Genomic DNA, 27,523 nt, shown 5'->3' with positions numbered 1-27,523 from the left:
ACCCGGGCGCTCCCCATGGCGCGGTGTTCCGCCTCAGGAAGGGCCACGCGGAGGCCAGGAGCTCGGCGGGCCGCGCAAGCCGCCTCCTCGGGCCGGCGAGGCGCGGCACGGGCATGGCGGGGGGGCGGCGGGGGGCGGCAGCGGCCGGGCGGCGGGCAGGGCGGTGAGGGGGCCGCGGCTCCCGCCCGCCCTCCAGGGGAGCGCTGCAAAAGCGCGCGCCGCCTTCCCTCCGCCGGGCGGCCGCTTGGCCTCGCCGGCTTGCCGTAGCGGGGCTGCCGTGGGGCCGCCGTTACCGCCCGCCCGCGGGACTTCCGTGCTGGCGGAGCCGGGCCGGGCCGCCGCGATGGCGCAGCACGGGCCCAGCGTCACGCTGTCCCTCACGTTGCCCATCACCTGCCACATCTGCCTGGGGAAGGTAACGGCGCCGCCGCTGCCCTTCCCGCTCAGCCCCCGCCTGGGGGTGGCCCGGCGGTGGGTACGGGAAGGCCCGGCTCGGCCCGGCGCGCTTCGGCCGGCGGCTGCTCGGGGGTCTCCGCCGTGGCCCGCAGCCCAGACCCCGCCGCGTTTGTCTCTTTTAAGGGGCTGCGGCTCCGCGCTGGGGAGAAAGTTGGGGTGTGGGGCCCTTTCTCCGAGGGGCGGGGGGGGGTCTCCTCTCCGAGGGGTGGTGAGGGGTCCCGCCCCGGGCAGGAGGGGGGCTTCGTGCCCCGGGGGGCCGTTCCCCGGGGCGGGCGAGGTTTGTTGCCGCCGTTGGGGTGGTAGGAGCCGTGCTCCCCCTCGACGGCGGCGTCCGGGGGCTGGGGCCCCGTCCCCGAGCCCGCCCCCGCGTCGAAGCGTGGGTGTGTGGCTCCCAGGGCCCAGGCGGTGGGGTTCGGGGGTTCCTTCGGCTACCGGTAGGATAATCTGTTGTAAAATATTGGGTGAGTTTGTGTTGGAGCATGGTGCTGTGTCGCGGAGGAGCAGTGGAACAAAAGAGGGGGTGTGTAACCGAGTGGATTTAAAAAGTGTCGAGCAAAACTGCAGCGGTCCGGAGAAAAAGTTTCCATTTCCTCTTTCTGACCCTTTCCCAGTCTCTTCCTCTTCTCCCGCGGGAAGTGGGGGGTTCTTGCTAGCCTGTGCTTCTCTAAAAGCCCCAGAGCTAATTTCATAGCTGTCACTAATTGCTTCTCAAATTCTTTGCGCATTCCCCACCACTCTTAACCACCCCCACCCCCCTTGTTCCCTTGCTCTCCAAAACAAATCAAACATCTTCAAGCCCAACAGTAATTACAAGGGAAGAAATAGCCTTTTATATTTGTACTCTGGCATTTACTGTCCGATTTCTTTCTACCTCACGTGGCCTTTACTCCAAGACCTTTTCTGTGCTGGAGTGGTAACAAAAGAACAGGCACGTTTGATGTATAAAAGTTGGTGTAGCGCTGGTAGCGAAAGTAGTCTGACATCTCCCTTTTCTCGGCTCTCTTAATTCTTGCAATGATGCATTTAGCAACCATGTTTACTCATTTCTTGGCTTTTCTGTGGAAGTTGAGCAAGACTTCCCAGCTGTGGTTCTGTTACCTCTCCTTTTGACATTTATCTGTTTAATGAAAATAGAGGAAAACACAGATTTACTGTGTCTGTAATGCAGGGTGGCTACTCTTGGAAAAAGAGGGCAAAATCAAACCAACAATGTATTTGCTATTTGAATCTGAGCCTAGTGACTTTCTAACCTAAACACTTGATAGATTCATTAGGTATTCACTCATATTTTGCTATAAAGCCACTGGGTTATTTCAGGCCACTGTTTCATACTTGTGCTTGTTACCTGGAGTTGATCAGGAATTGATGTTCCCGAGTTTGTACTGGAAGAGATTTCCACACTCTTCTTACTTTGTGTTTTGCGCTGAGGTAATATATGATCAACAGATAAGTGAATCTGGTGATATCTGTAATAAAGGTATTTGAATGGCTTTCTTTTTAGATGCATGAAGCTGTTTAAATTTTGCCGAAGTTGATGGCTCTGGCTGTCTTTTTTTTTTTTTTTTTTTTTTAAGTACATAGATTTGTCTCTAACTTGGAACTTCACTGAAAAACTTAATCAGAAAAAGCTTTTTGCAAGAGTAAGGTTAGAGGAAGAAACAGTTATTTAGCTTAAATTAAAGGAAAAATCTTGCTGGTTTTGCCCTGTCTTGTAGGGAGGACCAGAAAGTGTCCTGGAGGGCCGACATACTGTAATACTTCTGTGGTTTGTAGCGTGGGCTTCAAATTGAGTAGAAGGCCCAACCTACAATCAGAGTTTCCCTCTTGCTGTCTCTGCAAAATTTGCAAGGGACTGACTGCAAAATAGAAACTGTTCACTGTGCATAATGGTAAGGGGATAAAAAAAAAAGATATCAAAGAGAAACTCATTCAATAATGTCAAACACTCATTGTTTTTAATGATACAGAAATCTTGGTGTGGGGGAAACATGACACACGGTGCATGATGTTAGCCTGTTTTGTGCCTTTGAACAGTGTTGTAAAGTATATTGGCAAGATGTGCAAATAACCATTTATAATAACAGATAATTGTTTGGATAAATTTCCATGTTTGTTCCCTGAATGCTCTTTTAACACAGCTGGGGTTACCGTCTAACATATCTGTATTCATAACTAGTGAGCAGATCAGAAGTCATCTGCATTGGGCTGTTAGGTTTACTCATCCTAGAATGACTGAAGGTCTTTCCTGTTAGTTCTGGGTTTGACAGTTTGCTTGGGCTCAGGCACAGAATTCTGTATGTGTTGAAAGACATACAACGTCTGGGGATTTGTTCACTGGTATCAGTGTGCCTGGTCCTCTATTAATGCTGCTTGAAGATCTCGAAGTGCCTTCAAAGTGACATAGATGTGTATAGGATTTGATTTTGATCTGCATAGGGATTGCGTTATATGTGTGGGAAAAATTAGGAAATTGTTCAGAATCACCTAGCTCATCAAGCATTCTCAAATAAGCTGTAGTCTTTCTAGACATTATGGTCTAGTTAGGAACTGAAACTGCTGTAATTCAAGTGAAATGCTTTTTTAGTAACGAGTGTGTTTTGATCCCCCACCCCCCCGGGCTTCTCACAGTCAGTGGCTCAGTGACTGGGTGAAGGGCAGCGGCACCCCCAGCCATTGTGTGACATTTCAATAGCGGCTTCTGCTGTTGTCGCATGGGTTGCTTTGTGTGGATCGTGAGCCAACAAAAGTATAAACCTCAGCGCTGAAATGAAACTTGTAAAGGTGTGTAAATCAGAAGCACTGTACCCTGGAGAGTAATAAATGTGACTTACTATTTTGCTAGAGATATAGAGTAATCATTCACTTGCAAGAAGTATGCTTCCCTGTCAGGTTTGGGGTAACTGAGGGTCTTTTGCTCCCCAGGGGGTAGACCTGCACTCCTGAAATGTCTCTTCCTGTTTGGATTACTTTATGTTATTCTGCTCTGTATCCTATCATCGCCATCCATATAATTATTCTCAAGCTGCTTCTGAGTAAGAAAGAAGTACAACTAGAGAAAAAAAATGTTTGGGTTTTTTCTTCTAGCTGCGGATGGGAAAGCTGGAGAAAGCTTTTTTTTGGTAAAGAAAAGCACTAAATAACAAGGTGGTTTATATAGAGATATATATAATTGAAATTGTAAGATTTAAGCGCTTCCAGAGCATTGGTGTGCTAAAGCTTGCACTAATAGTAAGAAAGCCTCTTTAATCAGAAGTGAAAGTATGCAGACACTTAGAGAAACAGCTTCATCTCTTTCTATTCACACCTTCAATAACTTGAGTTTTGGTTTGTGTATAGATAGATCCTTTGGCACCCCGGACTGTCATATTGGAGATTTTAAAAATATTGTGAATCCTGTAATGTGACAGAGGCATAAATAGTAAATTGGAGAAGAAGCTGACAGATCTGGGCCTTAATTCAGATCCATATGTATTTCAGTGGTAAAATGCTTGGGTTTTAGCTTGTCCAGCACCGATTGTATGGGTATGATTACTGCAGGACACATCTAATCTGTTTTCCCAAGTGATTATTGGCTGTCCTTCCCGGTTGCTTGCTTCTCCCTGCCACATTTCATTTTTCCTTTCTAGTTTGACTGCTTCACTAATAGAATGAAAGAGAAAGATCTTGGGGATGATGAGAACTTCTTTTAAAGTTGAAAGGATTCTCTTAAACTTGGGGTTTAAGTGCAACACAGTAGAATATAAAGTAATAGATACTGATACTTCTGTGTCTCAAAGCACGTTTCTTGGGCAGAGATAGGGGAGGAGGAAAAACAAATAATTATTTTTAAGACCCCTAATGCAGTCTTAAGAGATCTGAGAGTGTATGTTACGGTAAGCTGTAACAGAAACTGCAATAAGGCATAGATATAGAAGAAAGTATTTTTCTTCCATATCATATTCGGTCCCTCTATGCACACTCACTTTCAAATGGGGTTTGTATTTAAATGACAAGAGAGAATAATGCATTGTCATTAATATTTTCTAGAAGTTTGTTTACCTTGCTGTTTTGGAAGGGGAGGAAAAGCTTCTTGAAAGGATCTGTGTCTGATTGGAATATTTAATCCTTCAGTTAGCTGCCCCATTCTTGGGTAATTACTTATTTAGTAGCAATGCATATCTAGCAGGAGGCTTGAATTAGTGATTGCTGGTTCGTGTTTCTTCTCTGTGGTTTTGGCCTTTACCCTTTTTAAAGCTCATTTTCATGAAGCTGATTATGCATAGGCTAGAGGTAATCTGTAACACTACCTGTTTCAGTGACACCTCTTCCAAGGCAAAGTGTTGGTTGTTGCCGGGAGCAGTCCCTCATTCCCTCACTTTTGGAAATCTGTAGATGTGTGTCTTTTGATCTCCTTCTACCTGGGAAGGCAAGTGCATTTCATTGGAGTGGTTGGCTGCAGTTCTTGGAGGTTGTGAGGTGAAGGAAGGGTGCCTGCCATACTGTGCATTAATGAGTTCCTGGAATCAAGGACCTTAGTCTTGCAAAAATGGTTATAGCTTTGGTGCCTTCAGTAATAGAGGAGTTTGGTATCATGAGTCAGGAGGTCACTTCTAGATGGCTCTGTGAAACAACAGTGTCTCTTTCCTGCAAGACCAGACTTGTGCTGAGAGATGGAGTAGTGTATTCTCCTATTCTGTTACCTGAAAGAGTTTCAAAGTATTCATAGTGTCTTTCTGTTTGTCTTTCCTTTTTTTCTTTTTTTTTTTTTTTCTCTTGAATACTCAAAGGTCCGTCACCCAGTCATCTGTGTCAACAACCATGTCTTCTGTTCCATTTGTATTGAAGTGTGGCTGAAGAACAATAATCAGTGCCCAGCTTGCAGGATTCCCATCACACCTGAAAATCCTTGCAAGGAAATTATAGGTAAGGACAACTCTAGTCTTTGAAATATCTTTTTGGTATTTACTGCTGGAGGAGATTCTTTTGAGTCCAAAGATGTCTAGATTTTTTTCCTCTGTGTGTTTTTTACCAGCATCTAAGGAAAATCTGACTTTAAATCTTTCCAGAAACATACATGATAGCTACAGGGTAAACATGCCAAAGATGATGTGTGTATTAATGGCTAGATTATTCAAAGGCAGCAAGTACCCCATAGCTCTAATGATTGTTTCTTAAATCTTGGTTGGATGGTGCCTTTACCGGAAAAACATGCATCTCACTTGAAGTATTTACCTATGCCTTGCAACCTGTTGACCTAAGAGAATAGCATTTAGCTGAGAAATAGAGTACTTAAATCCAGCATCTTTAATGTGTATGAGGTCTTTTTTTTGCTGTTGTTTTCTTCAGTTTCCTCTCTTTTGCTTTATTTTTAAGAAAATGTCTCTTAGCACAGAAATAAGACAAAGCTACACCCGAATAAGGCTCTGAACTTCCCCAGAGCTAGGAAGTACTGTGATCTTTATTTAATATAAAATGTCAACTCTGCTGTTTGGTTCTGAGAGAAAAATATGTCTGAACAATTTCCCTTTAGAAACTTACACTATCTTGTACTACTTAAACATATGCTAGATTCCCTGCCTGCCCCCCCCATCCCCCTCTTAGCTGTGTTTTAATAATATGGCCTTAAATAATACAGGATTTGTCAAGGAAAATACAAAGTTGAAAAATTCAGAAGTTGTCTTCCTGCTGTGAGGCAGGATTTTGACTTCTAAACATCACTAATAGATACTCTGAAAATGAAAGGACTTTAAATCTGTCGTAGATTGGTCCAATATTAGTTGTATTTGTGGTTGATGCTTGAAAAGAGCTATAAGGTGGACTACTAGTATTGAGTTCACTGAAGAAGAAACAATATTAGTGTTTTTTTCATCCTATGCTGCTTTAGGAGGAACGAGTGAAAGTGATCCGATATTTAGTCCAACAGTCAGAAAACACCTGCGTAAAACAAGGCTTGAATTGCTCCACAGAGAATATGAGGTAAGGACATGGGGAGTGTTGTGACTTTCCAGGTGAACTGCAACTGTTAAATTACTGCATACAACTGGTCCTTTTGCTTTGAGTCCTGTTGTTTTTAATTTGAGTGAAGGTTTATACTGCATCTTCGTGAAACTCGGCTGCGTTGAAATCCTACCTTCTGGCTAAGGTTACAAGAAAGCATTTGCTGGTGGTTGAAGTGCTCCTACTGAAGTCATGGTGATATTCTTTCTATGCTACAGGTAGCCAAGTACAGCCAGTTCTATGATTTTGTGGGAATTCCCTCCTCAGGTGGTATGGGAGGTTTTCTTTATGCATATTGGATATTGGGAGCTTTTTGGTTTTTCTTTGATACAAATGCAAGCATTTTCTGAAGTAATTCCCTGTTACTCAGGGAGACTAAATGCCTTCTTAAAGAATATTGCCAACTGTAACCTTCTGGCATAGGTTAATTTTTATCATTGTTGTATTCTTTTCTGAAAGTGAGTGAATGTTTGGAAGTTTGTCTCCACCCTCCTGCTGGAAAAATACTCTCTTAGGAACAAGGTGAAAAGGTGTTAATAAGGAATATGCTTAGTATGTTTTCTCAGCTGTTGTTTCCTTAGTAGCAGTTTGAAGACTGCATATTTTGCAAGGAAACCTGTCTCAGGGAGGAGAATGGGAGAAAGGAAGTGGGCACTGTATGTATCCTTAACACTGGGGAAGTAAGGGCTGTTTCTTATGACAAGCTTGCCTATAGCTCAGCTTCTTTCATCTTCTATGAAAGGAGGAGTCAGGAAAAGGAGGTTTCCCGCCTTTCTATTGAATCAACTCCAAAATCACACAGGTAGGCATAGGATAACATAAATCTCTTCAAAAACCTAAATTTAAAATTGTTGTTCTGATGCTGGGAGGAGGGAAAAAATGCTTGATTATTCATGCAACTATGCCTTGGGTTTATGTAAATGCCATAGATGGCCTCCTTTAGTAACCTGACCTTGAGCAACTCAAATACTTGAGTTGGTGAACAGTGTAGACAACATGTTTTCAGGATAAATTACTTTTATGCCTACAACAACAGGCTTTTGAAGGTTTTTGCTTCTCTGTGGCTTCAGACCAATACAGCTAAGAGCTTTGTTCTTTGCATTTTGAGAGTCGTTCCTAAGATGTTGCTACTTTCATGTAGCTGGGGCAGCCTCTTCCAGGCAGTGTTCTGTCCATTGTGAATCTTGAGACCTTCAGCATCCGAATATGTGATGTTTCAGAATGTTTCATCAGATCATTTCCAAATAACAGCAAATGAGTCAGCAGAGGACGACCTTAAGAACACTTGATACAGGAAATCCTCCCACAGAGTGCCCTAATAATAGATTCATGTTGCTGAATGCTTTGAAGCTTTTGGTCTGCCCGACAGTTTGTTCAGGGTCCTTTATGTAGTCAAGGGATTCCCTTCACTAAAACGTTCACTATGCTTGAGTGTGCAGGTTGATTAAAATCCTGCCTAGAGCACAATACATAAGCATACTTAGATGTATGTGTAAGTGAAGGCATGCGTCTGGGCTTGCCAGAACCCATGTTTCTAAAGTGCTGTGGGAACTTGCCAGTATTATTTAATTAATCTCATGCATTATTTTAATTCCTGTGAATTTCTGACACCTTTAGGATGAAATAGAATCCCTGCAAAAAGAAGTGGAAGATCTGAGAGGTAAAAATCTCAGTTTACAGACACAGCTGAAATCTCTTCTGGATCCTACAGCATCAGCTTTGTCTTGCCAAAACAAGGAAACTAGCCAGTCAGCAAATGAAGCAAGTACCAGTGGCCCAGAAACCCCAGAGGAATGGAGCAAAAAGCTGAAAGCTGCCAATGATATATATGAAAAAGTGGTGGATAATGTGGAAAAGCTGAAGGAGGTAATAAATACATTTCTTTAGCTATCTTATACTGTAACTGTTTCATGTTAGTTAAGTGGGAGCGAGAGCTAGCATGACCTCTGGGTACTTCATAGATCCAGAAGAAAGAAAAAAAAAAAAATTGAATTCCAGTGACTGTTGGTGTATCATAGTATTTCCATATAGCCTCTGCAAGTGTCAGATGTTATTGCTTGTTCTAGTGAGTCTTGTATGTGACTCTTCTTCAACTCCTCTGTCACTCCATGACTGGGTAATTGGATTATAGTAGCACTTGTCACCAGTATTGATGACCAGATTTTTCAGGCTTGCAATAATCTATATAATATATCTATTTAACAACATTCGGTGGCCAAACACAGTACAGTTGGCTGAGGCAGATTTTGCACTATTGCCCTCCCTGATAGCCGATATTTTTGGTGCAATTTGCTGAGACAGGGTAACTTGACCCTTTGACCGAAAATAGACAAGCTTCAGCATTTTATGACCAGAAGATCCTTTACTGGAAACCTGCAGCTTTTTTATACATCTTGAATGCAGTATAAAAGAAAACCTGATACTGCAGGAGGAGGGATGCAGAAGACAGGCATATGACAATACATCTAAGTAAAAATACATTGCAAAATGTACCTGTAGGCACAAGAAGGATCTCCTCAAACACAGAAGAGCAAAATTTCAAGATTCATTTGAAAGGCAAGGTGGAAAGAACTGGACTTGCATTTATTTAAAATGCTGTCTTTATTTCTTCTATTAACAATCCTGGGTTGCCTCCTGCAAAACTGAAGCATTTTGTTTAGTACGGGTTTCTTCCTTTGTAAGTATTAACGGTGATTACGCTTTTCCTGTGCTACAGACTGAGAGGCCCACATTATACTGTTCTGCTATGCTGTTGTCATTACTGGGACACTTCTAGATTTGCCTCTGTGTAGTCTAAAGCAAATTCTGACCCTGATTGGACTGTGATAAACACTAAAAGGAACAAACTGAGTTTCCAAAATCTGCTTGTTCGATAGCTTAGCTAGACTCAGACTTCAACTTTACAGGTTGGGACACAGCATCTGCCCTCCTAAGAGGATCCCAGGAGCTTCAGAGTCACTTGTAGTTGGTAAAAGGGGACTTGCAGCAAAGAGTTCTTGTCTGCCTAATTTGGGGAGGTATGTGTGTGTCGTAAAATTAAACTGTACTGACTTTTTTTTATAGCAGGGACTGAGGGAGGGGTGTGTTGAGAGGGGGTTCAGTATAATATCAGGTTTAGCAAGAAAAATGTTTTAAGTTTATGGAGTCTCTGAATTTGCTTAAGGGTTAGATACAAATAGAGATTTAAATGGGTTTTAGGAACCAAGCCTTAAATAGTGGTCATATAACCATTTAGATTGGAAAAGACCTTTCAGATCATGGAGTCCAACACTCTCTTCCCATCTGTTCCCTCTTCAACAGCTTCTCAGTTCTGTTGGCTCTTCTTTTAAAACTTGTTTCCCTTCAGAGCATGCACTGACCAATCCCAATCTAAACAGCAAGACCCCTTCCCATATACACTCAGTCTGGAACCAGAAACCTTCTTACTCCTAAAGTACCTGACCCAGGAGCTTCAACCACCTACTGCTTCCTAGTGAGACAGGGTCCCTCATTAGATGTGGTTGCCATCACTTTCCTTTTAAGACCAGACTGAGTCAGGAAATAGCAGCAACCTTTATCATATAATGTCATGGAGCAGAGATTCCCAAAGTAGGTGTTACTACTTTAAGTGAAGTCATAACACGTGTGGAAGCGGTGATATAAACCCAGTAGTAGAAATACTAGACAAACTCATTAATAATGTGGTTACATGAACTTCCTAACCTAGACATTGTGCTGCAAGTGGGAATCCCTTGCAGCTTACTGGCTTAGAGGGTAGAGCACTCTCTGGAAGGACACCAAAGAGATTCGGTCTTGTCTTACCATGTGCCAGGTGGATGCTCTATCTACAAACTCTACACAAGTAACATAATTTTCTATTTGGTTGTGTGACTGGGAAGAGAGAAAGGTCTTGGCCATGTTGTGAAATGGTTTGATGCTCCTTTGGAACGGAGGTGTCCTAGATTCTTACTCATTGCTTTCAAGATTTTGTGCTTTTATTTGTTAAACACCAAATAGTTGGCATTCAGGCACCCAAGCCCTGGGCTCACCATTCCCATTCCTCCTTTACCAGAAGTAAATCTTTCTGCCTCTAGGAATGTTGTGGTGTTGGGGTGGGGGGAGTGTGAGTGTTTATTTCTTTCTGCTCCGTTCCCCCTACCTCCCATTGTCTTAGCCTCGCAGGGAAAGGTTGCTGCGGATATTTGTATAAGCGTTTAGAGTTTTTCTGCCTCTTTTCATGCACTGTTGGATGCTTCTGAAAAAGTACATTTCACTACTGAGCCCAGTTGCATAGCTTCTCCCTCAGATCTAACTCTACGTCAGACTTCTATTATGCAGTGGAAGTGTCATCTAATTGAGGCTATGAATTAAAAGTCCTGGACTGGGGATGCGGTTTTCAGGATAGGGAGATTGAGCTGCCTGTGAAGTGCAAAGACTATTTTCTACTGTTAGGATAGAGGCATTCATTGTTCTGAAACAAGGTGCAGGAAAACTTCTCTTTGTATGAAGTATCTTGTTAACAAGGGTGTCTGCTGATCTGAGAAGAAGGAATTGACCTCAATTCAAGAAGTAAGGATTGTGAATCAGAAGTCTTAATCACAGCGTCCTGGAAGAAAGTGAAGAAAGACTGCAAATAGCTTGTCGTAATGGATTTACATCCACAGGATAACTATGCTTTAAAAACAAACCAAAAAAACCCAAAGTAATCTTACTGTAATCTGGAATGGAGGAAGCTGTTCAACATTAGTTTTGCTGATACCTGCATATTGTAATGCTAATGTACTTAACATATTTAGTCATGTGGAAAAAAAAAACCATGAAATTGCCATTAGTACATCTCCTTAATGACTTTCTGTGCTAACTAACATAGCTGTGTTTATTTCCCAAGATAGGACACTTGCAATGTATTTTGGGAATATAAATAAAAAATGTCTGTTCGCTATTCAGTTTTGCAATCCATTTCCCATGGTGATTTTTAAGTGGTGTCCCTGTCTGAAGGCTGTTTCCTGCCTCCACATTTCTAGTTCTGTCTCTTTAAAAAGGAGTAACAGCTTGTCCTATAAATATTAGAAGTCATTTCTGGTTTACTGTATACTTATTTTTTTCTTTTTCTTTTCCTTAGGCAAATAAGAAACTGAGCATGGAAAACAATAGCCTTTTAAGAGAGAATTTGCGACTAAAAGCTGAAGTTGATAGTAGATCACCCCAAAAGTATGTGAATATTTTAAAAGCTACTGTATTTTATTTATAGACTGTTTAACTGTTGTAGGACTTTAACCTAAAACTGTGGTGGTGTACATGGTGTTGCATATGTGTCTCCAGGTAAATTTTGGAGTTCTTATCCTCACAGACTTGGGTGACAAATGCAACTTACAGAATAGCAACAAAAATACACTGAAGGCATATGATATTACTAGAAGTGCTATTCCTTCTATTACCTGGCCAGTACTGAAGGGCTGGATTTATTAGTTGAATTCTACAGTTAACTTATTTTTGTTACCGGGAAATTTCTAAATCTGGTATATGGTCGAAGTAGAAGATTTGTTTTTAAGTGCAGATGTTCCGGTTGTTTGTATTTGGATTTGGTTTGTTCTTCCTTTTGCTGCCTTCAGGGTTTGTTCTGTGGACTTTGGCTCCCTATTCAGGGAAAGTCCCTGATAGCTTTGTGTCTGGGCAAGATATGTGAATCGAGCTTCTGCAGCATAAGAACATAATTCACAGAACTGACACCTGTGTTTAGTACTGTGTCTTAAACAGTTAAAACATCAATGACAATGACCTCAAAAAGCAGAAACTTTGCCATACTGATTACAGTGGTGTGCTAAGGTACCTCTCCTTGGAAGTACTTCGCGAACCACCATGTTCATATTTTTAAAGTTGTGTTCTGTTCTTTCAGTTTTCTACCCTTTTTTTCTCTCTTTGGTTTATAACTTAGAAACCTTAAGAGCAGCACTGATCAAAGGTTTATAAGGTGCTTTTAAGGAAGGGGGTTGGGGGACACCTGTGTAATGTCAGAAGAGAGCTCTCTGGATTTTGTTCTAGTTCACATCTCACTTGCTGGAAAATGAAATGCGTCCTTAATAGAGAGCTTGCTTGCCAGACTGCCTGTCATTCAAGACCCCAGGAAAGAGGATGCATGATCCTTGTGCTATGCTGTTAAATGCATAAAAGTACATTCTGTCCTGAAGTCCCCTAATAAGGGAGATAGAACCCTGTTTAAGGTCTTGGCAATGGATAGGGCTTTAATGCCATGGAATATCTCTTCCCATAGGATTCAAGAGTGAATTGACAAGAATGGCAAACTTGTAAAGTAAATAGATGTAACCAAATAAATCCTAGAAAAGAAGAGCTAGAAGAGACCAAGTCATCTAACTTGATTTTTACTTTACTGATGTCAAGTAAACTCATCAGTGGAAGGAATTTCTGTTTCTTCTAGCTTGTGCATGCTTTACCATCTTGTTCGTCAGAAAAATTAGGTATTGGAGGGACAGGGGTGTGAAGAAGTAGCCTTTGCTGCCAGCTGATCACTTTCCCATCTTTTGCCAGCGTGGCCTAAAACACCAGCCAGTCACTTTCTCCTTTAGAAGCACAATTGTTATTAGCCACATGTTACTAGAAATTGGACAGTTTCAAGGTCTGTTTTGCAACGCAGATGCCAGCTAGATCAGCCTGTCTATGTCTCTACTATTAAACTTTGCGGTTTTTTAGTCTCCAGAACAGATAGTCACATCCTGCCTGCCTGCTGGGAATTATCTTTGGCCCATGCTTACTTTAGAATTGAGCATGGGAATTGAGGACATGAGTTGAATCAGGCTTAAACTGGGCCAGGACCAGTTCAGATACTTCAGGAGTTTGCATGTCTGTACCCTGCTTCTGCTATCTTCAGCTTTGGTTTCAGTTGGAGCTCAGTTGTGTACTACAAGAATTTAAGTATATATAAGGAATTTGTCCTGGAAGAAACCCTTTAGCACATTAAATGTAGCAATTCTGATTCACCCTACCTATATCCATTCAGTCCTAATCGTGTCTTCTAGACTGGATTTGTCCAGTTCTTTTAGGTAAGTGTGACTTAAGAGAAAAAGTAAACTTCTGATTTATTTGGTTTTGCCGTACTCTCGGGGGTCTCCAGTGTCTATGGGGTTCTGAAGCAGTAACGCTTAGAACTGATTACTAGCTTCCGAAAGAAGCCTCAGTAGTTCTAACTAGAGCAGAAAAACTGTCTTGTGTCTTGCTACAACATCTTATATTGATATCTTGCAATACTCTTTTTGTTGCTTCCTTTTATCTGGCACTTCTAGCACGACTAGCCCAGCACTACCTCTGCTAAATAGCTACTTAGAAAGTTACCTTTCTGCCTCATTTTGCATTTGTAATGCTAATGTCCCCGTCCAAAGCATGGGATTTTACCAATTTGTTGGCTTTCTTCAGGTTGATGTTTTGATGCACATATCAAAGTTAAAACAATTCTTTTGAATTCTGGTCATGTCCTTCAGGTGGTAAGAAGTCTCTCCCATCTTAGTGTTGTTAGCAAATTAACTTTCACCCTTGTAGTCATTAGTCACCTAACATCAAGATATTTTTTAAATGTTCTTCCAGTTCTGGTGGCAAACTTCGGTAATATCTAAAAGGTCTTTCAGCTAGGCTTCATACACTGAACAGGGGTTGCAATAAATGTTTTCTTACCCGCTTATCAAATTATAATTGAAGGCATAACATCAGAGCCCAGCAACGTCACTATAATTAAACCTTTCTCTGCAGGTGGATTTGCTAGTACAGTTGTTTCTGCGTATTTTGTTCAGAAGGTAATTTTTGGAAAGTTTCTGAATGGCTCTCTCTAGTGCAATTTAAAAATAGCTGCTGAATTGAATCTTTGTAATTTAGTGTCACCAACATTGTTTCATTTTGTCTTCTATTTCTTAGCTTCAGATTACAATCCATGGGGTATGGATTCATAACCCGCTTAAACAACTGGCTCGGTAACTAACTAAAACTTGTATCAAATAATTTTTGAAAGGCTTTCCCAGTATTCAGTCTTTTTATCCCAAATGTAGTTCACTTTGTTCATAATGGCACTGGAGCTAAATATCACAACCTAAGTTACTTTAGTAAGCTTTGCTTTACACCAAAGGGAAGACTTATGCCAGGTGAATGATCCCTTTGTAACACAGACTCTACCTCTGACATCACCAAAAAAAATGTAATTGACCTTCAGTGGTAAATAAAAAAAACTTTCCTTTTATCATAGTCTTGAGTTGTTCTTTTCTTTGTTAGTATCCATTAAAACCTGTTGGAAAATGTCATGTCCATAAAATTGATATTGCTGCCATGTCAGGCATTTTGTACACGTTTTTTTAGATTTAATTATTTTTTTCAGCTTAAACATTTTTGAGAATAGACCTTCACCAGAATACCATACCATCATATAGTTGGGGCATAGGTCTGAAAAGCAAATAGAGGGAATTTTCTTGCTCTGACTTTTACCGAAGACCTGCACTAGTCTCCCATTTCTAAGGCAAATAACACTATTTGGTGGCCGTTGCTTGCTCTTTGTTTGCCCTTTTTGCTGAGAAATTTTCAGTGACTTCTGTTTTCCTGATACGGAACAGGAAAACTTTTAAAACTTAAGTTTTGCAGGATGACAAAGGCCTATTACTTCCAGCTCTACTTAAAATTACAAAAACGTTAGGTCTATTGGCAAGGCACAATGAATCTAAAAGCATTTTTGGCAAAGGGATGTTTGCTTTTTACCTGAAGGAAAATAACTAGCAAGTCCATCTACTCCAGGGTATAGTGTATTTTATGAATGGTTAGATTCAAATTAGCTTGAACCAGACTTCTAGGCTTCCTAGGAGTCTTTTCGCTAAATTTTTAATTTCTTCTGCTAGTTAAAATCCCAGTCTGAAAAAGTATCTACAACATGCGGAAAATTGATGCATTGTCCCTTTTCTCTGGTTTTGTTGTTGTATTGTTGTGTTTTGAGGGTTTTTTCCCTTTTTCCGGTTTTACTGTTATTTGTGACTTCAGGTACCTGCACACTGAAATTTAAGGCTGTTGTCTTTTTAGGTCATTCCGTACAACATTCTGGTTTTATCTAACTCAAATATTTCCGCTCATGCCAGACAATTTAATTCAGTCTGCATTTCATTCAGCCTACAAATAGGCTTCTAGTAACCTGTGTCGAGGGTGCAGAGGGTAAGAACGCTGCTATCTTCCTTGATAGAAAACAGCTACTTTCTCACCTCCCTGCAAGCTCACTGTCCCAGAGGAGTGGCCATTTTCAAAGACCAGCTGCAGTGTGGCCTTAAAAGTATATAAGAGAAAAAGCAATATAGTAGCAGAAGAAATTCAAAACAACTTTGAGTTCTTGAGTCATAGCGTTAAATCCTGAGGAAGCACCCACTCCAGGTGTGAAGATTTAAACCTTAAGCAGATGAGTAAGGACGTTTAGATCACACTCACTGGTTTTGTGGGCTTTCTGGTGGGTTTCTTTGTAGTAATTCTGAAGTAATCCTTTCTGGTTTATGCTGTTCACCGATCTTGGGTATAATCTGGCTTTCTTACATGAAGGACTAGTGCTGCTTCTCTGAAAGATGTTAAAATGCTTGGAGAGGCTTTGCACATTTATCTGATTCATCCAATTCCCTAGGCAGAAGGAGAAGCTTGTTTCAAAGAATGTACTTGACTTGGCTATTCTGTTCAAATCCTGCTGCTCTACAGTCATCCAACAAACAGTAAACCTTAGCCTTATTCACATGATGTGAAGAAAGTGGATTTCCCTGATGCTCACAAGAGATTTCATGAGGACGGGCATCTTTAGATTGGTTTGTACTCTGTGAACTGTGTGATGAAGGGGATTTACTCCCCAGTATTTGCTTAGATTTAAAATAACTTGTTCTCTTACAAGCTTAGAAAATTAGCTATAGCAAACGTTTCTACTACTTCCTTCAAGAAAGAGCCATTGTACACTTTCTTCTATCGGCTGGTCTGGTCTGCAGCATGGAAAGCAGTAATAGGCTATACCCAGGATTTCTTCTTCAGTGCAACCAAATCCCATTACTGATTTATTTTTTTCTGGCTTCAGGTCTTAAATAGAGCAAGCCGTGTGAGGTGTCTCTCTTGACTTTTTTTTTTTTTTGGCTTGCTAGGAAAAGTCTCCCATTAACTGTTTTTTCTTCTTAAAACATGCCTATGCAAATATGACGCGCTCTTAAGGCAATTGTATATAACCTGGGATATTGTCAAGTTGTTGCTGCAGATCACTTTCATAGTTGATGTAGAGAATGATTGCAGAACTTGTTCTCATACAGCTGCATCTGGTACACGATTTCACAGAAGGGCTGTAAAACTGGTAGGGCTTTCAGCTGGTTTGTTCTTGGATTTCCTACCTTTTTCTTCCCATCTAACTGCAGAACTCCAGTGAAAATATATCTAAATGGTGGGACTGGGTTTGGTTGTGTACTCTGGCGTTGCCCTGATCTTGAACTGTGACAGCTTCTGACTGTACATTATCATTGTCCACTTCTCACCCTTTGTTCCCTTTGGAGGATAGATCATGCTCATGTATCTAGCCTGCAGGGAGGTCCCCAGTCTGGGCCATCAGGTGATTAGAACTGGAGAGTCATTTTCTATAGCAACCTTGCAGCCCCAGTCTTCTGTAAATGGTTATACAGGAAAACTATTTGCTCCAGCCTGCTTACTACCCAAAAGACAAATGTTTTTGTATGAGTTTGTGTGGTTTTAAAGTGAGTTGATATGACTTAAGGGCTCGACTAGACAGACATGCTGAAGTCAGTGGTCACTGATATGTGAAAATAAAACACTAAAGCTGAATTTGCAGAACTGATAGATAAGAAGAAACAACTGAAGGCATTTGTTCTCTTGTAGGTGAAAGACTATTAGATTTCCTAAACAGTTTCTAAATGGACATCTTTAGGACTTGTGGTTTAATCCCAGCCAGCAGCTACGCACAGCACAGCCACTGGCTCACTCCCCTCTTGGTGGTGTGGGGGAGAGAATCAGAAGAGTAAAAAAGAAAAAAGTTGTGGATTGAGATAAAGACAGTTTAATAGGTAAAGCAAAAGCCGCCCACGCAAGCAAAGCAAAACAAGGAATTCATTCAATCACTTCCCATTGGCAGGCAGATATTCAACCATCCCCAGGAAAGCAGGGCTTTATCAAGCATAATGGTGACTTGGAAAGACAAATGCCATCAGTCCGAACATCCCCACTTCCTTGTTCTTCCCCAGCTTTATATGCTGAGCACAACATCATATGATATGGAATATCCCTTTGGTCATTTGGGGTCAACTGTCCCTGTTGTATCCCCTCCCAGCTTCTTAGGTACCGCCAGCCTGCTCACTGGTGGGTTGGGGTGAGGAGCAGAAAAGGCCTTGATGCTGTGCAAGCACTGCTCAGCAATAACAAAAAGATCCCTGTATTATCAACACTGCTTTCAGCACAAATACAAAACACAGCCCTAATATTAGCTACTGTGAAGAAAATTAACCAGGACAGGGACACTCAAACATAACTGAGGGAGCAGTTGGGGAATAATGTAAAAAAAGGGTTACTCAAACATTGTAGCTATAATGTTAGTTCTTCTTGCTCATTGTAGGTGAGAGCTGACTGCAACTTTCTGATTGGTGTCAAGTTAGAATCATGCTGGGACAAGAAGAAGGACTCTGAGGAAAGATCCTGAGATATGGGGTTCAGGTGCTCATCTAGACATGCAGTGTCACCTGAGACACTGTAACATATCTAGTATACCAGCCTAGGGCTGGCAGCTGTGATACAGGACCTATAAGACACCTGTATCCTTCTGGAATGATAGCTGGAGGCCAACAGTCATGTAAAAGACCTTAGGCCATCTGAAATGTCACTAGGTGTTGAAAGATCCATATCCCACCTGAAATGTCTTTCTGTTTACTTTATGAGTGACCACTAGTTTCTCTGAGCTTTCAGTTTTCTATAGAAAGGATATACTTGAAACAAATACAGTAAGATACAAACTCATTAAGTGATAAAACTAAAGAAAAGACCCTAACATTCCAAAGATTTTTTCCTTGCATGAGAATATGAAAAAAGCGCTTCACTACTTGTATACCGAATATCTTAACTTTTACTGAAGAATGTATCAACTTGTTACCAAATGTGAAATGGTTCAAATACTTCAGCAAAATAATTTATCTAGAGTGTCAGGTTATTTTCATGTGACTGTACTGCATTCTATTCTTATTATCATCAGACCGTAAATTTTTGGCTACAGCACAGCTCACTGTACATCTGAAGGGAAAAGAAGAGGAAATCTTTTAGGAGGGTGGTTTGATTTGGAGAGGGTTCTGGCTTCTTTAACCAAATATGCATGTCTTTTAAACTCTCTGCTGACCTGCCAGGTCATGCTCTGGTCTGGTGTAGTTGGTTTAAATATGTGCATTTTAATATGGCTGTCTTGAAAATTTAGGAAATAAATGCATGCAAGTCTCAAAGCAGGAACAGAAAGCAGCTACTGTTCTGGTGCTTAACTGCAGAGGTAACTGTTTGTAGGCAGCATGTCATATGCTCCATTTCTGAAAAGTGAAATTCCCAAGCACATACCTCTGCAACAGTTAACATATTAGTGATGCTATTTGGCTTTGAACAACGTACTGTATTTTTTTAACCTGAGGACACTTGTTATAAAAGTTGCACTTGAGAATACAGTGCTTTTTCCTCATAAGCAAATCTCGGGCTGTCACTAATGCTATCTGCATTAAATAAACATATTACACCATTCTTCCATTAAAAAGAAATTGCCAGGTATGCATATAAATGTAAACATGTTTAATTTTTATCTCAAAGTGTCTGTAACAGCAGATTCTAGAAAATCTTGCTTATTTTACATAAGCATTTTTCCCCGTCTCTCATGTGGCTATTAAGCTAAATTGGTTTTTTGCATCATCTTGATATACTTTATTAAGCAGTGTAGGGTTTGCTCCTGTAAGGCTGTGTGAACAGGTCTGTTAGAAAAAGGCAAAATAAATACTTCTGGATCACCCTAGGAGTTGGGGAAGGTCTTGCTTGGGCCCTGATGTGCTACAGTGGCTCCTTCAATGTCTTAAACCAAAATCTCAGTTCCTTTTACTGAAGGAGGGATGAAGCCAAAATGTGTTGGATATGAGGATGCTTACTTCATTGTAACACTCTTCACCTGAAAATATAATTGGAACATTCCTGAGCTGTCTGCTTTCATCTAGTTTCACTAGGGAGAGTGAAGAAGTCTTGTGCATCTTTTCTCCCATTTCCTCTTGCATGTGACCAGAAATGGAGAAGCTGCTATAATCAGTTGAGAAAACTGCTTACCTACAGAGTAAGCAATGAAAAATGGTCCGTCGTCTTTTTTGTGAAGACAGAGGTAATTGGGTAGAGGTAATGTAGAGGTGGAGGGATTCTTGCCTCAACAAGAGTTCCAATCCAGCCAACTTCTTTTAGGGGAAAAAAAAAACTAAGTGAACACTCCTGTTATAAATATAAAATCTATTACCCTGCCATTTCATGTCTACCAAGCGGTAAGTGTCGCATACCAGAGCTATGAAGCTTAGGCTGATATGATTTTAAAAGTGGTCTAGTAGGAGTGCTATGAAAGAACTGACTTAGACTGTTGTGTGAATCTTACCCACCACAGAACTATCTATATCAAAATCCTCAGAGTCCATTAAGTGTGCAGAAGCAGTTGAATGGTGAAAAACGTCGGTAGATCTGGTCACTCGTACACAGTTTGTTTGGGGCTTGTGATACCCCCTATTCCTTTCCCCAAGCACCCACTTAACTGTATTGCAGTTGTCAGCATAGAGTAGTTTCCTACTGCTTTGGGCTCAGGAGTTGAAGAAACAAAATACAGTTTAATTCTTTGCTGGAAATGCATGCACAGATTCATGGATGTTTTGCCAGCATAGTTACTGGCTCCAGATATACCATCTTCAGACCTCACTGGTCTAGGGTTTGCAGTGGGAGCCTTTTGTGAAGAGGTAAGGGGGTGAAATGGGGAAAATGGAATTTCCTGTGACTCTGAAGGAGGGCCAGACAGACAAAGAAGCAGAGTAGAAAGACTAGGTAGTGTTTGCACTGGAAGAGTAAACTTCTGCTGTAACATGGAGCTGGAAGGTGGAAAGTGGAAGCTAGTGTAAGCCCACACAGAGAATTGTCATTTCTTTGTGATATAAAACCTTAAGTGTCAGAGTTGTAGGGTGGCTGCAGGTCCTTCCCTCCTTCCTAATAATACCAGAACTTTAATTGTTTTTTTCTTTCTGTAAATTGAAAGCCATGGATGGAGCAGGGAATTCCCTGGTGCCCACCTGTCAGTGACAGGTTAGAATTAGTCACAGCATATAGCTGAAACCTTCACCTGCCCTCTGGGGAAGGTCAATCTTTAAAGCTGGTGGAGGATGGGGGGAAGGCAAGTCCGTATCTTGGCAGCTGAAAATGTGCTCAAGCGGAAAGCCCCATGAGCACACAACTTTCACAAACCACAAGTGGTAGGCTTTTTATATTGCAGCCAAGGAAGAAATCAGATTGTTCTGGTTGTGAAACTCAAAAAAACAAGTAGCTCTGAAGTCAGTGGAAGTACTGTCCACATGATGGCTGAGGAAAAGCTGTATATCTAATGGGAACGTAACTGAAATGGTCTATATAAGCATTTAAACCACCTCAAAGGACTATTGCAATTTCTGAATTTCACATCGACATTTTATGTTTGACAAGGTGACATTGTGTAAGAAATGTATTGTAAAGCACTGCTGTACTGTAAGAAAATGATTGAATGTAAATATTTCAAGATGTGGACCACTGTTCAAATGTTATCATAAATCTTTGCCATTCTTTTAGGGGATAATTCTTCATGCATATTTGAGTTGAATTGATAGAACCAGACCCTGGAAGGGTAATCTGCTTGTTACTGCCTTACTACTGCTAATAGTTTAATTTTGGCTTTTCAGTATTCACCTCCACTTGTACGTTATATATAATGTTTCGGGGTTTTTTTATAACTAGCAGAGAAAAGTTCTGACTTTTGTTTTCAAATTAACATAGTGTTTTAATAGCTTTGTTCTTTTCTGAAGTTAGATCACAAAGCACCATGAGAATGTCTTTTTCCAGCTTAATATTTTCTTTTTTTTTACTTCTTGCAGGTTTGGTAGGTTTACAGTAGCTGCACTTCAGTCAAAGGTAGAGCAAAGTGAACGTGAAATTAACCGTCTTAAAAAGGCACTGGAAAGAAGTGATAAATACATAGAAGAAATGGAATGTCAGCTTTTACAGCTGAAAAATGCAGGCGAAGGAGCCCAGACAGTGAGTGCTGTTAGTGAGAGAGCGCTTTCCACAGATGCTAAAGGAGCTGAGAGCAGTGAAGATACAACATGTTTGAAAACCCACATTGAGGACAAAAAAGCTTTGACTATCAGTCAAAGTCCTGACAGTCTCGAACAGCTGACAAGTGGTGGAACTTGTTTAAGCTCTTCTAGTCAAGATGGTTCAAATGGCTCAAACATCCAGGGCGCCCCAAAGAAAGAACTATTTCCAGGATGTCGTGGGGTTCTTCTAGATGAAAATACCACAAATATGGATGCCTGCTTAGAAGAGCAGTGGAATAAAATTGAGGAATGTACGCCATATAAGGATGAAGAACTTTATGATCTTCCGCCACCATGCACTCCTTTTCTTTCTCTCAGTCGCCTTCAGTTGAACACTCCTGATGGAAAAGAAAATGCAAGGAAACAATCAACGTTCCTGAGAAAACTGAAATTTGAAGAGTTTTCTGACACTTCAGATGATTGCAGCAAAGATTCTCCTGAACACAGCAGAAGCAGCTGTAATAGCGAAAAGAAGCTAAATTGTTTTACTACAGGAAAATCAGGGTTTTGGGGGACCTGCCCAACAAATTTTGCTGAGAACTTAGATTTTGATGAATCAGCGCAAAATTCAGTAGCTGGTCGGTCAGATGAGACATCAGCAAAGTCCAGTGATAAAACAAATTCTTGCTTACCTAAAAGGTTACATACTCTTTGCTCTTCCGAAATGAATCGCACAAGAACCTCCAGTGAGGCATCTATGGATGCAGCCTACCTTGATAAAATTTCCGAGTTGGACTCAATGATGTCTGAATCAGACAACAGCAAGAGTCCATGCTATAATTTCAAGTCCTCAGATCTTGATAGTTCTTCAAAGTCAACAGAGTGCTCTAAGCTTCTGAATGGAACTGAGAAGAAACTGGAAGAGATGAATGAGGAACAGAGTATGAAGTGTCCAGAGACAACTGATCAAGCAGTTGACAGAACTGGCTGGAAACCTGCTATGTTTTCCATCCTTTCCCCATCTGAGCTAGATATGAATGACCACTTTCCGCTGTTTACAGGCCAAAATGTAGTGGCTAGTGATATCAAACCTCCAAACTGTTTATTTCAAAGAGACTTTTCCCAGAGTTTACTGTTCAGTAACTCACAACAGTTGTTTGAGGAGCAAAAGTTCAGTTCCTGCTTTTTAAAGATGTCATCTGACCTGCACAATCAGCTTAATCCTCCTTGGGTGTCTTCCTTTATAGCTGAAAAGAAAAATAAGAATGTCAGTCAGTCAACCAAGAGGAAAATTCAAAGCAGCCTTTCCAGTGCTAGTCCGTCGAAAACCACCAAAAACTGACTCTGCTTGGAAATCAAATGTGACTCAAAAGTCATCAACCTGCCAATGTTTAATATTTACAGGTGAACTTAATTTTTAATGACCTCCATGCAATCTGATCCTGTCTTTTTTGACTATGTGAAAACTGAACATTCCCCTGCCCATTACAAGCTCTTTCCTAGGGAAGAACCATTCCATACTCTTTTCTTTGGCTGGGTGTTCTCTTTACTTAGGGGGTTTGGGGTTTTGGATGATCTTTTAAGTTTTCAGGTTACACGATCTTCCCATTGTGAACACAGCTAATGGCTCCCTTGAACAGGACAGTTTTAAGTGGTCTTGTCAAATCAGTCATTTATGTAGAAATTTGGTTTAAAGGTTACGTTTCCCATTCCTAAAGATTACATTTTGTGTGTGTAAGGCAGCTACTGGCTATATATCATATGGATTCATGAAATTGCCATAAAACAATGTCAGTTTTGCCATAAAACTTGCCTCCCAGAGGAAATGTTGCTGCTTGGGCTGTTGCATAGCACTGTACTGTACTGAAAGTCTTGTTTTAAGTGGGTGTAAAGTAGCAGCCTCTTTTCAGGGTTACAGCACTTCAGTTAGAAAACATCTCTTCTTTAACACTGCAAACGTGGCTTGTATTTTTTGAAGTTAAGCACAATTTTTAATTTAGTTCCCCAAAAGCATTGTTATTCTAAATGTGTTCAGTATGCCTGTATAGACCATAAAAATGGGTTTGTATGCTAATGACTTGTTTACCTAATGTGCACTGAACATTTTACATTAATACTGTACCATTTTACATTAATACTGCATGCTTTTCTATGTGAATTGAATAAAATATAAGCAGTGTAATCCTTGATGTTGCCTCACATACTGAATGAGTAAAAAAAGAATGGGGAAATGTTGTCCGTGTCCGTCCATCACCGCCCCCCCCCCCCCAATTTGGAAAATACATATCTGTATCTAGTTTCGTAAAACATGAATGTGAGCTTTTCCACAAAAAAAACCTCAAATCTTCCTTCCTCCTCCTTGTTAGACATATTACCGTTCTAGTGTCAGCATCGATACAGTTGATGGAAATGGCTTTCGGCCTCTCTGGAGGTGACTCTTCCATAAAGTATTGCATAGGTCAACATAATGTGATGGCCTACTAGAGGCAGGAGACCTAATTAAGCAGCAGAACAAAATTGGTTTCTTTGCATTATTGTGTTTAAGTTTGGGGGTTTTTTTAAGGGCATATTTAATTGCAAGATGCAGGTTTTTCTTTCTATATAGGCCTCTGATGGCATTTCTTACAAACAGTTGTCCTCGCTTCATCAATACCTGTGGTATGAAAAATCCATATGCTGCCTTTTGTCCCTTTGAAAGGAGTGACTGCCGCTTGGAAGATTTCAATAGACTGGCTTTTGTAAAGTCCTGTAAGGGGTTTGAACAAGAGCTATGTCTCACGTTGTAATGTGTGCGTACATTTGTGTAATGGGCCTGTTCACTCTAAACTGGGACTATTTTGAGAAACAGCTTTTACCAAAAAATCATTGTTCAAGCCATAAAGACAAGGACATTTTCCTGGTGACAGGCAAGATGGCATTGTGCTTTCATATACCACTTTCAGTATACCACCTGAGTTTTAATCGTCACAAAAAATTATAGTTGTTCAATTTTAACATATTTTTCAAAAATTAGGGAGCTGGCAAAGCCATCTAGACGTGAGCTGCTACTTGATTTGACTAGTTTTACTACTAGTCAAAAAGTGCTGCCTTGATTTAACTCTCGGGAGAAGAGGCAAGGGCTTCTCAAAACATGTCTCATACTTTCTTAAAACATCCTTGTATTGCAAAGCAATATGCAGTAAACAAATCTTATGGTCATTGGTTTGTTTCATTGTGGGGTTGGGGGGGTATTTATGGGCTTCGTTTTATACTCTAGTACACTTCTGATGCACAATGATTTTCACTGATGGAAACATGAATACAACTGGTATTGTACCTGAAATCAAACTAGAATAAAGGAAAACACTGGAAAATTTTCATGCTACTTTCCAGTCCTTTGGACAGGAAAACTGCTTTTGAGCTTGCCCTTCAATATGGATATTTTGACTTTACATGTCATGCGACTTGAATGGATAGAAGGGCTGAGCCTAAGTTTAAAAAAACCGCTGAAGACCAAAGTCGTAAACTTGCTATCTTATTCTCAAGTGGGGACGGAGAGTGAAACATTGCAGGCCAGGTACTGGCTTTTCACTTGGAACGGTTGTGGGAGCACATACATTGTCACCTACAGCCTCCCATCTCCAGGCTGGTTGTTTCCTATGTTGTGACAAGAAGGGTTGTCATAGCTATCCATAATTACTTGATTTCCAAGCTCTCCTGTACTCTCAGATGTCTGCTGCAGATGCAGTGAGCAGACGGTGATTGCACCCACTGCTATAGGTAGGAGCATTTTACATTTCACAAGTTCTGAATTCTTGTATCTTAGTCTTGTTTTGTTTGTGGTTGTTGTTTGGGGGGGTTGGGTTTGGTTTGGTTTTTTTTAATTTAGTGCCTTTAAAACAACTGCCACACTCTGAATTCTGCATCTTACTTGGTTACTGTAGATTGTATTCCTTTTGGCTTAAAGTTGGACAGAGTGATTGGTGCACTATCAAATCAAAAATTTAAGTTATATGTAATGACTAGAGTTTTTTTCAGTTATAAATTTTTTGGCCATACGTGGGGTTTCAGTTCTCCAGGCTGTATTCTGTCAATGCTGTGCGTGCTTAATCTCTTGCTGCACTTAACTATGCTCTCTGAATAAAAGGGCCTAAACAAGAGTTCATTGCTGTCAATTTTTTATGATAGCTACCTAGTTATGTAGTAATGTAGAACTGGAATACAGAAGATTTAAAATCTAGCTATTACAATTTTGATTAAGACAGTAGATGTTTCGAAGTGATGTACAGATGAGATCTATAACATCTAATGATATTTAGTAGCTCATAAAATTTTTACTTCATCTAATAATACTTACTCTACTAAATATGAGGCAACTTGCAGGTTTTAGCAGAAGAGAACGCTCTCCAAGAGTATTGGTAACGCAAGAGAGTGAGATTACTACCGGCCTCAGTTCGTTGCCAGTGAAATCTGTTAGGTTATATCTAGGAGCAAGAACACCAAGGTCAGGGTTTCACTTTGTTATCGGCAGTTTTACCTACAGGCAGCCTGGCAAGTGACCTGCTTCTCTGCAATTCCCTCAAGGCCCTGTGAGAACCCAGTTCTGCTTGCTGTTGCTTCCTCATATGAAAGGCTGCTGGAATAGTTCTGCCCATCAGCACCAGATCCTGGCTTGGGCTGTGTTTGGTTTTGAATGTGCTTTATTGTCTGCTCTTAAAATACCTTGCAAAAGGGAGCAAGGACAATGCATAGCTTATATATGCAACACAAGGTGTGCTAACTTGCGTCTTCCCCCTTCATCTCACAACTGTTTCCCTCCCCAATAATGCCATTTAAAAGTAGTTTAAACCAGCTAGGTCTGATCCTAATTCTTCCACAGCATCAAAGTCCTGCCTCTGACTCGCAGCAGCCATAGGCTTTAAAAACGGTGTCGTAGAATCATTTAGGTTGGAAAGGATCCTTAAGGTCTCAGGTCCAACCTTTAACCCAGGACTGCCAAGTCCACCACTAAACCATGTCCCTAAGCACCGCATCTATGTGGGTTTTAAGCACTTCCAGGGATGGTGGATTCCACCACCTCCCTGGCCAGCCTGTTCTTCGCAGGCTCTGTGAGTCTTTACGCACACCTTCTGTACTGTGGTTACGGTAAGTGTTTCACAACCTGTGAAGCTGACACTCCTTCCTTGCTGCTTTTGGCATAGGACCATCCCACATAAATAGACTAAAGCTTTTCCCCTCCCAGGTGTGGATCAGAGGAAAAGCAGCTCCGAGGTAACTTAATGTGGGGGTTCACGGTTATTCCAAGGATTGCCCACAGTCAGAGATGATAAGCAAGCGCCTCTGGCTACTAATTCAGGTCTGGCCCTTCCTGCATCTTGGCCCGTTGCAGCAGTCCTGTACTGCTGTGACAAGCCACCGGTTTGTCAGGCCTGGCCTGAAGGGGTGGCTTGTCTGTACTGCCTTGGTGGCCGGCATCGAGCTGTTGCCTCAGTGTCCCTTAGCTCTAACTGGAAAAGCCGCCTTCACTAGCTGCAGGATGGAAGGGAAAAGCACAGCTGGCACAGGGGAAAGCTTGCGTGCACTTTGACAGTTCTGGATGTAGCGGGAGGTAGCAGGGGAGGATGAAAGTGGGCTGGAAAATAAATGAAGTTTAGTATTCCTGATTTTTTCAGCTTTTCTCAGCAGAAAGTTCTCTCTAATGCTCTTGCAGGCTGTGTGGGTGCTATCTGCTGTTTCTCAGGGAAGCCAGGTGGACCATCTCAAAATCCATCGGGCAGCTACCACTTGTACCTGATGCTCATCATGTCGTC

At 41.2% G+C, this 27,523-nt stretch overlaps 1 protein-coding gene across 1 annotated transcript; it reads left to right on the top strand.

Annotated features, from left to right (window-relative positions):
• Positions 1-211: 211 nt before the first annotated feature.
• Positions 212-23,921, top strand: OBI1 (ORC ubiquitin ligase 1). The gene is made up of 6 exons (XM_055702297.1): positions 212-415; positions 5,223-5,358; positions 6,320-6,411; positions 8,050-8,298; positions 11,534-11,622; positions 21,573-23,921. The coding sequence occupies exons 1-6, from the start codon at positions 344-346 to the stop codon at positions 23,074-23,076; spliced, it is 2,142 nt and encodes a 713-aa protein (XP_055558272.1). The 5' UTR covers positions 212-343; the 3' UTR covers positions 23,077-23,921.
• Positions 23,922-27,523: the final 3,602 nt, after the last annotated feature.

This window comes from Falco cherrug, chromosome 2 (genome assembly GCF_023634085.1).
Source record: "Falco cherrug isolate bFalChe1 chromosome 2, bFalChe1.pri, whole genome shotgun sequence".
Taxonomy (NCBI): Eukaryota; Metazoa; Chordata; class Aves; order Falconiformes; family Falconidae; genus Falco; species Falco cherrug.
The sequence above is the reverse complement of the archived record's forward strand: the minus strand, read 5'-3'. Positions and strand labels throughout refer to the sequence as shown.

Bases quoted from the DNA above. Each gene is read 5' to 3' on its own strand.
- OBI1 (XM_055702297.1), top strand. From the start codon at position 344: ATGGCGCAGCACGGGCCCAGCGTCACGCTGTCCCTCACGTTGCCCATC. The intron at 6,412-8,049 runs GTAAGGACATGG...TGACACCTTTAG, and splicing joins TGCTCCACAGAGAATATGAG to GATGAAATAGAATCCCTGCA. The intron at 11,623-21,572 runs GTATGTGAATAT...TACTTCTTGCAG, and splicing joins GATAGTAGATCACCCCAAAA to GTTTGGTAGGTTTACAGTAG.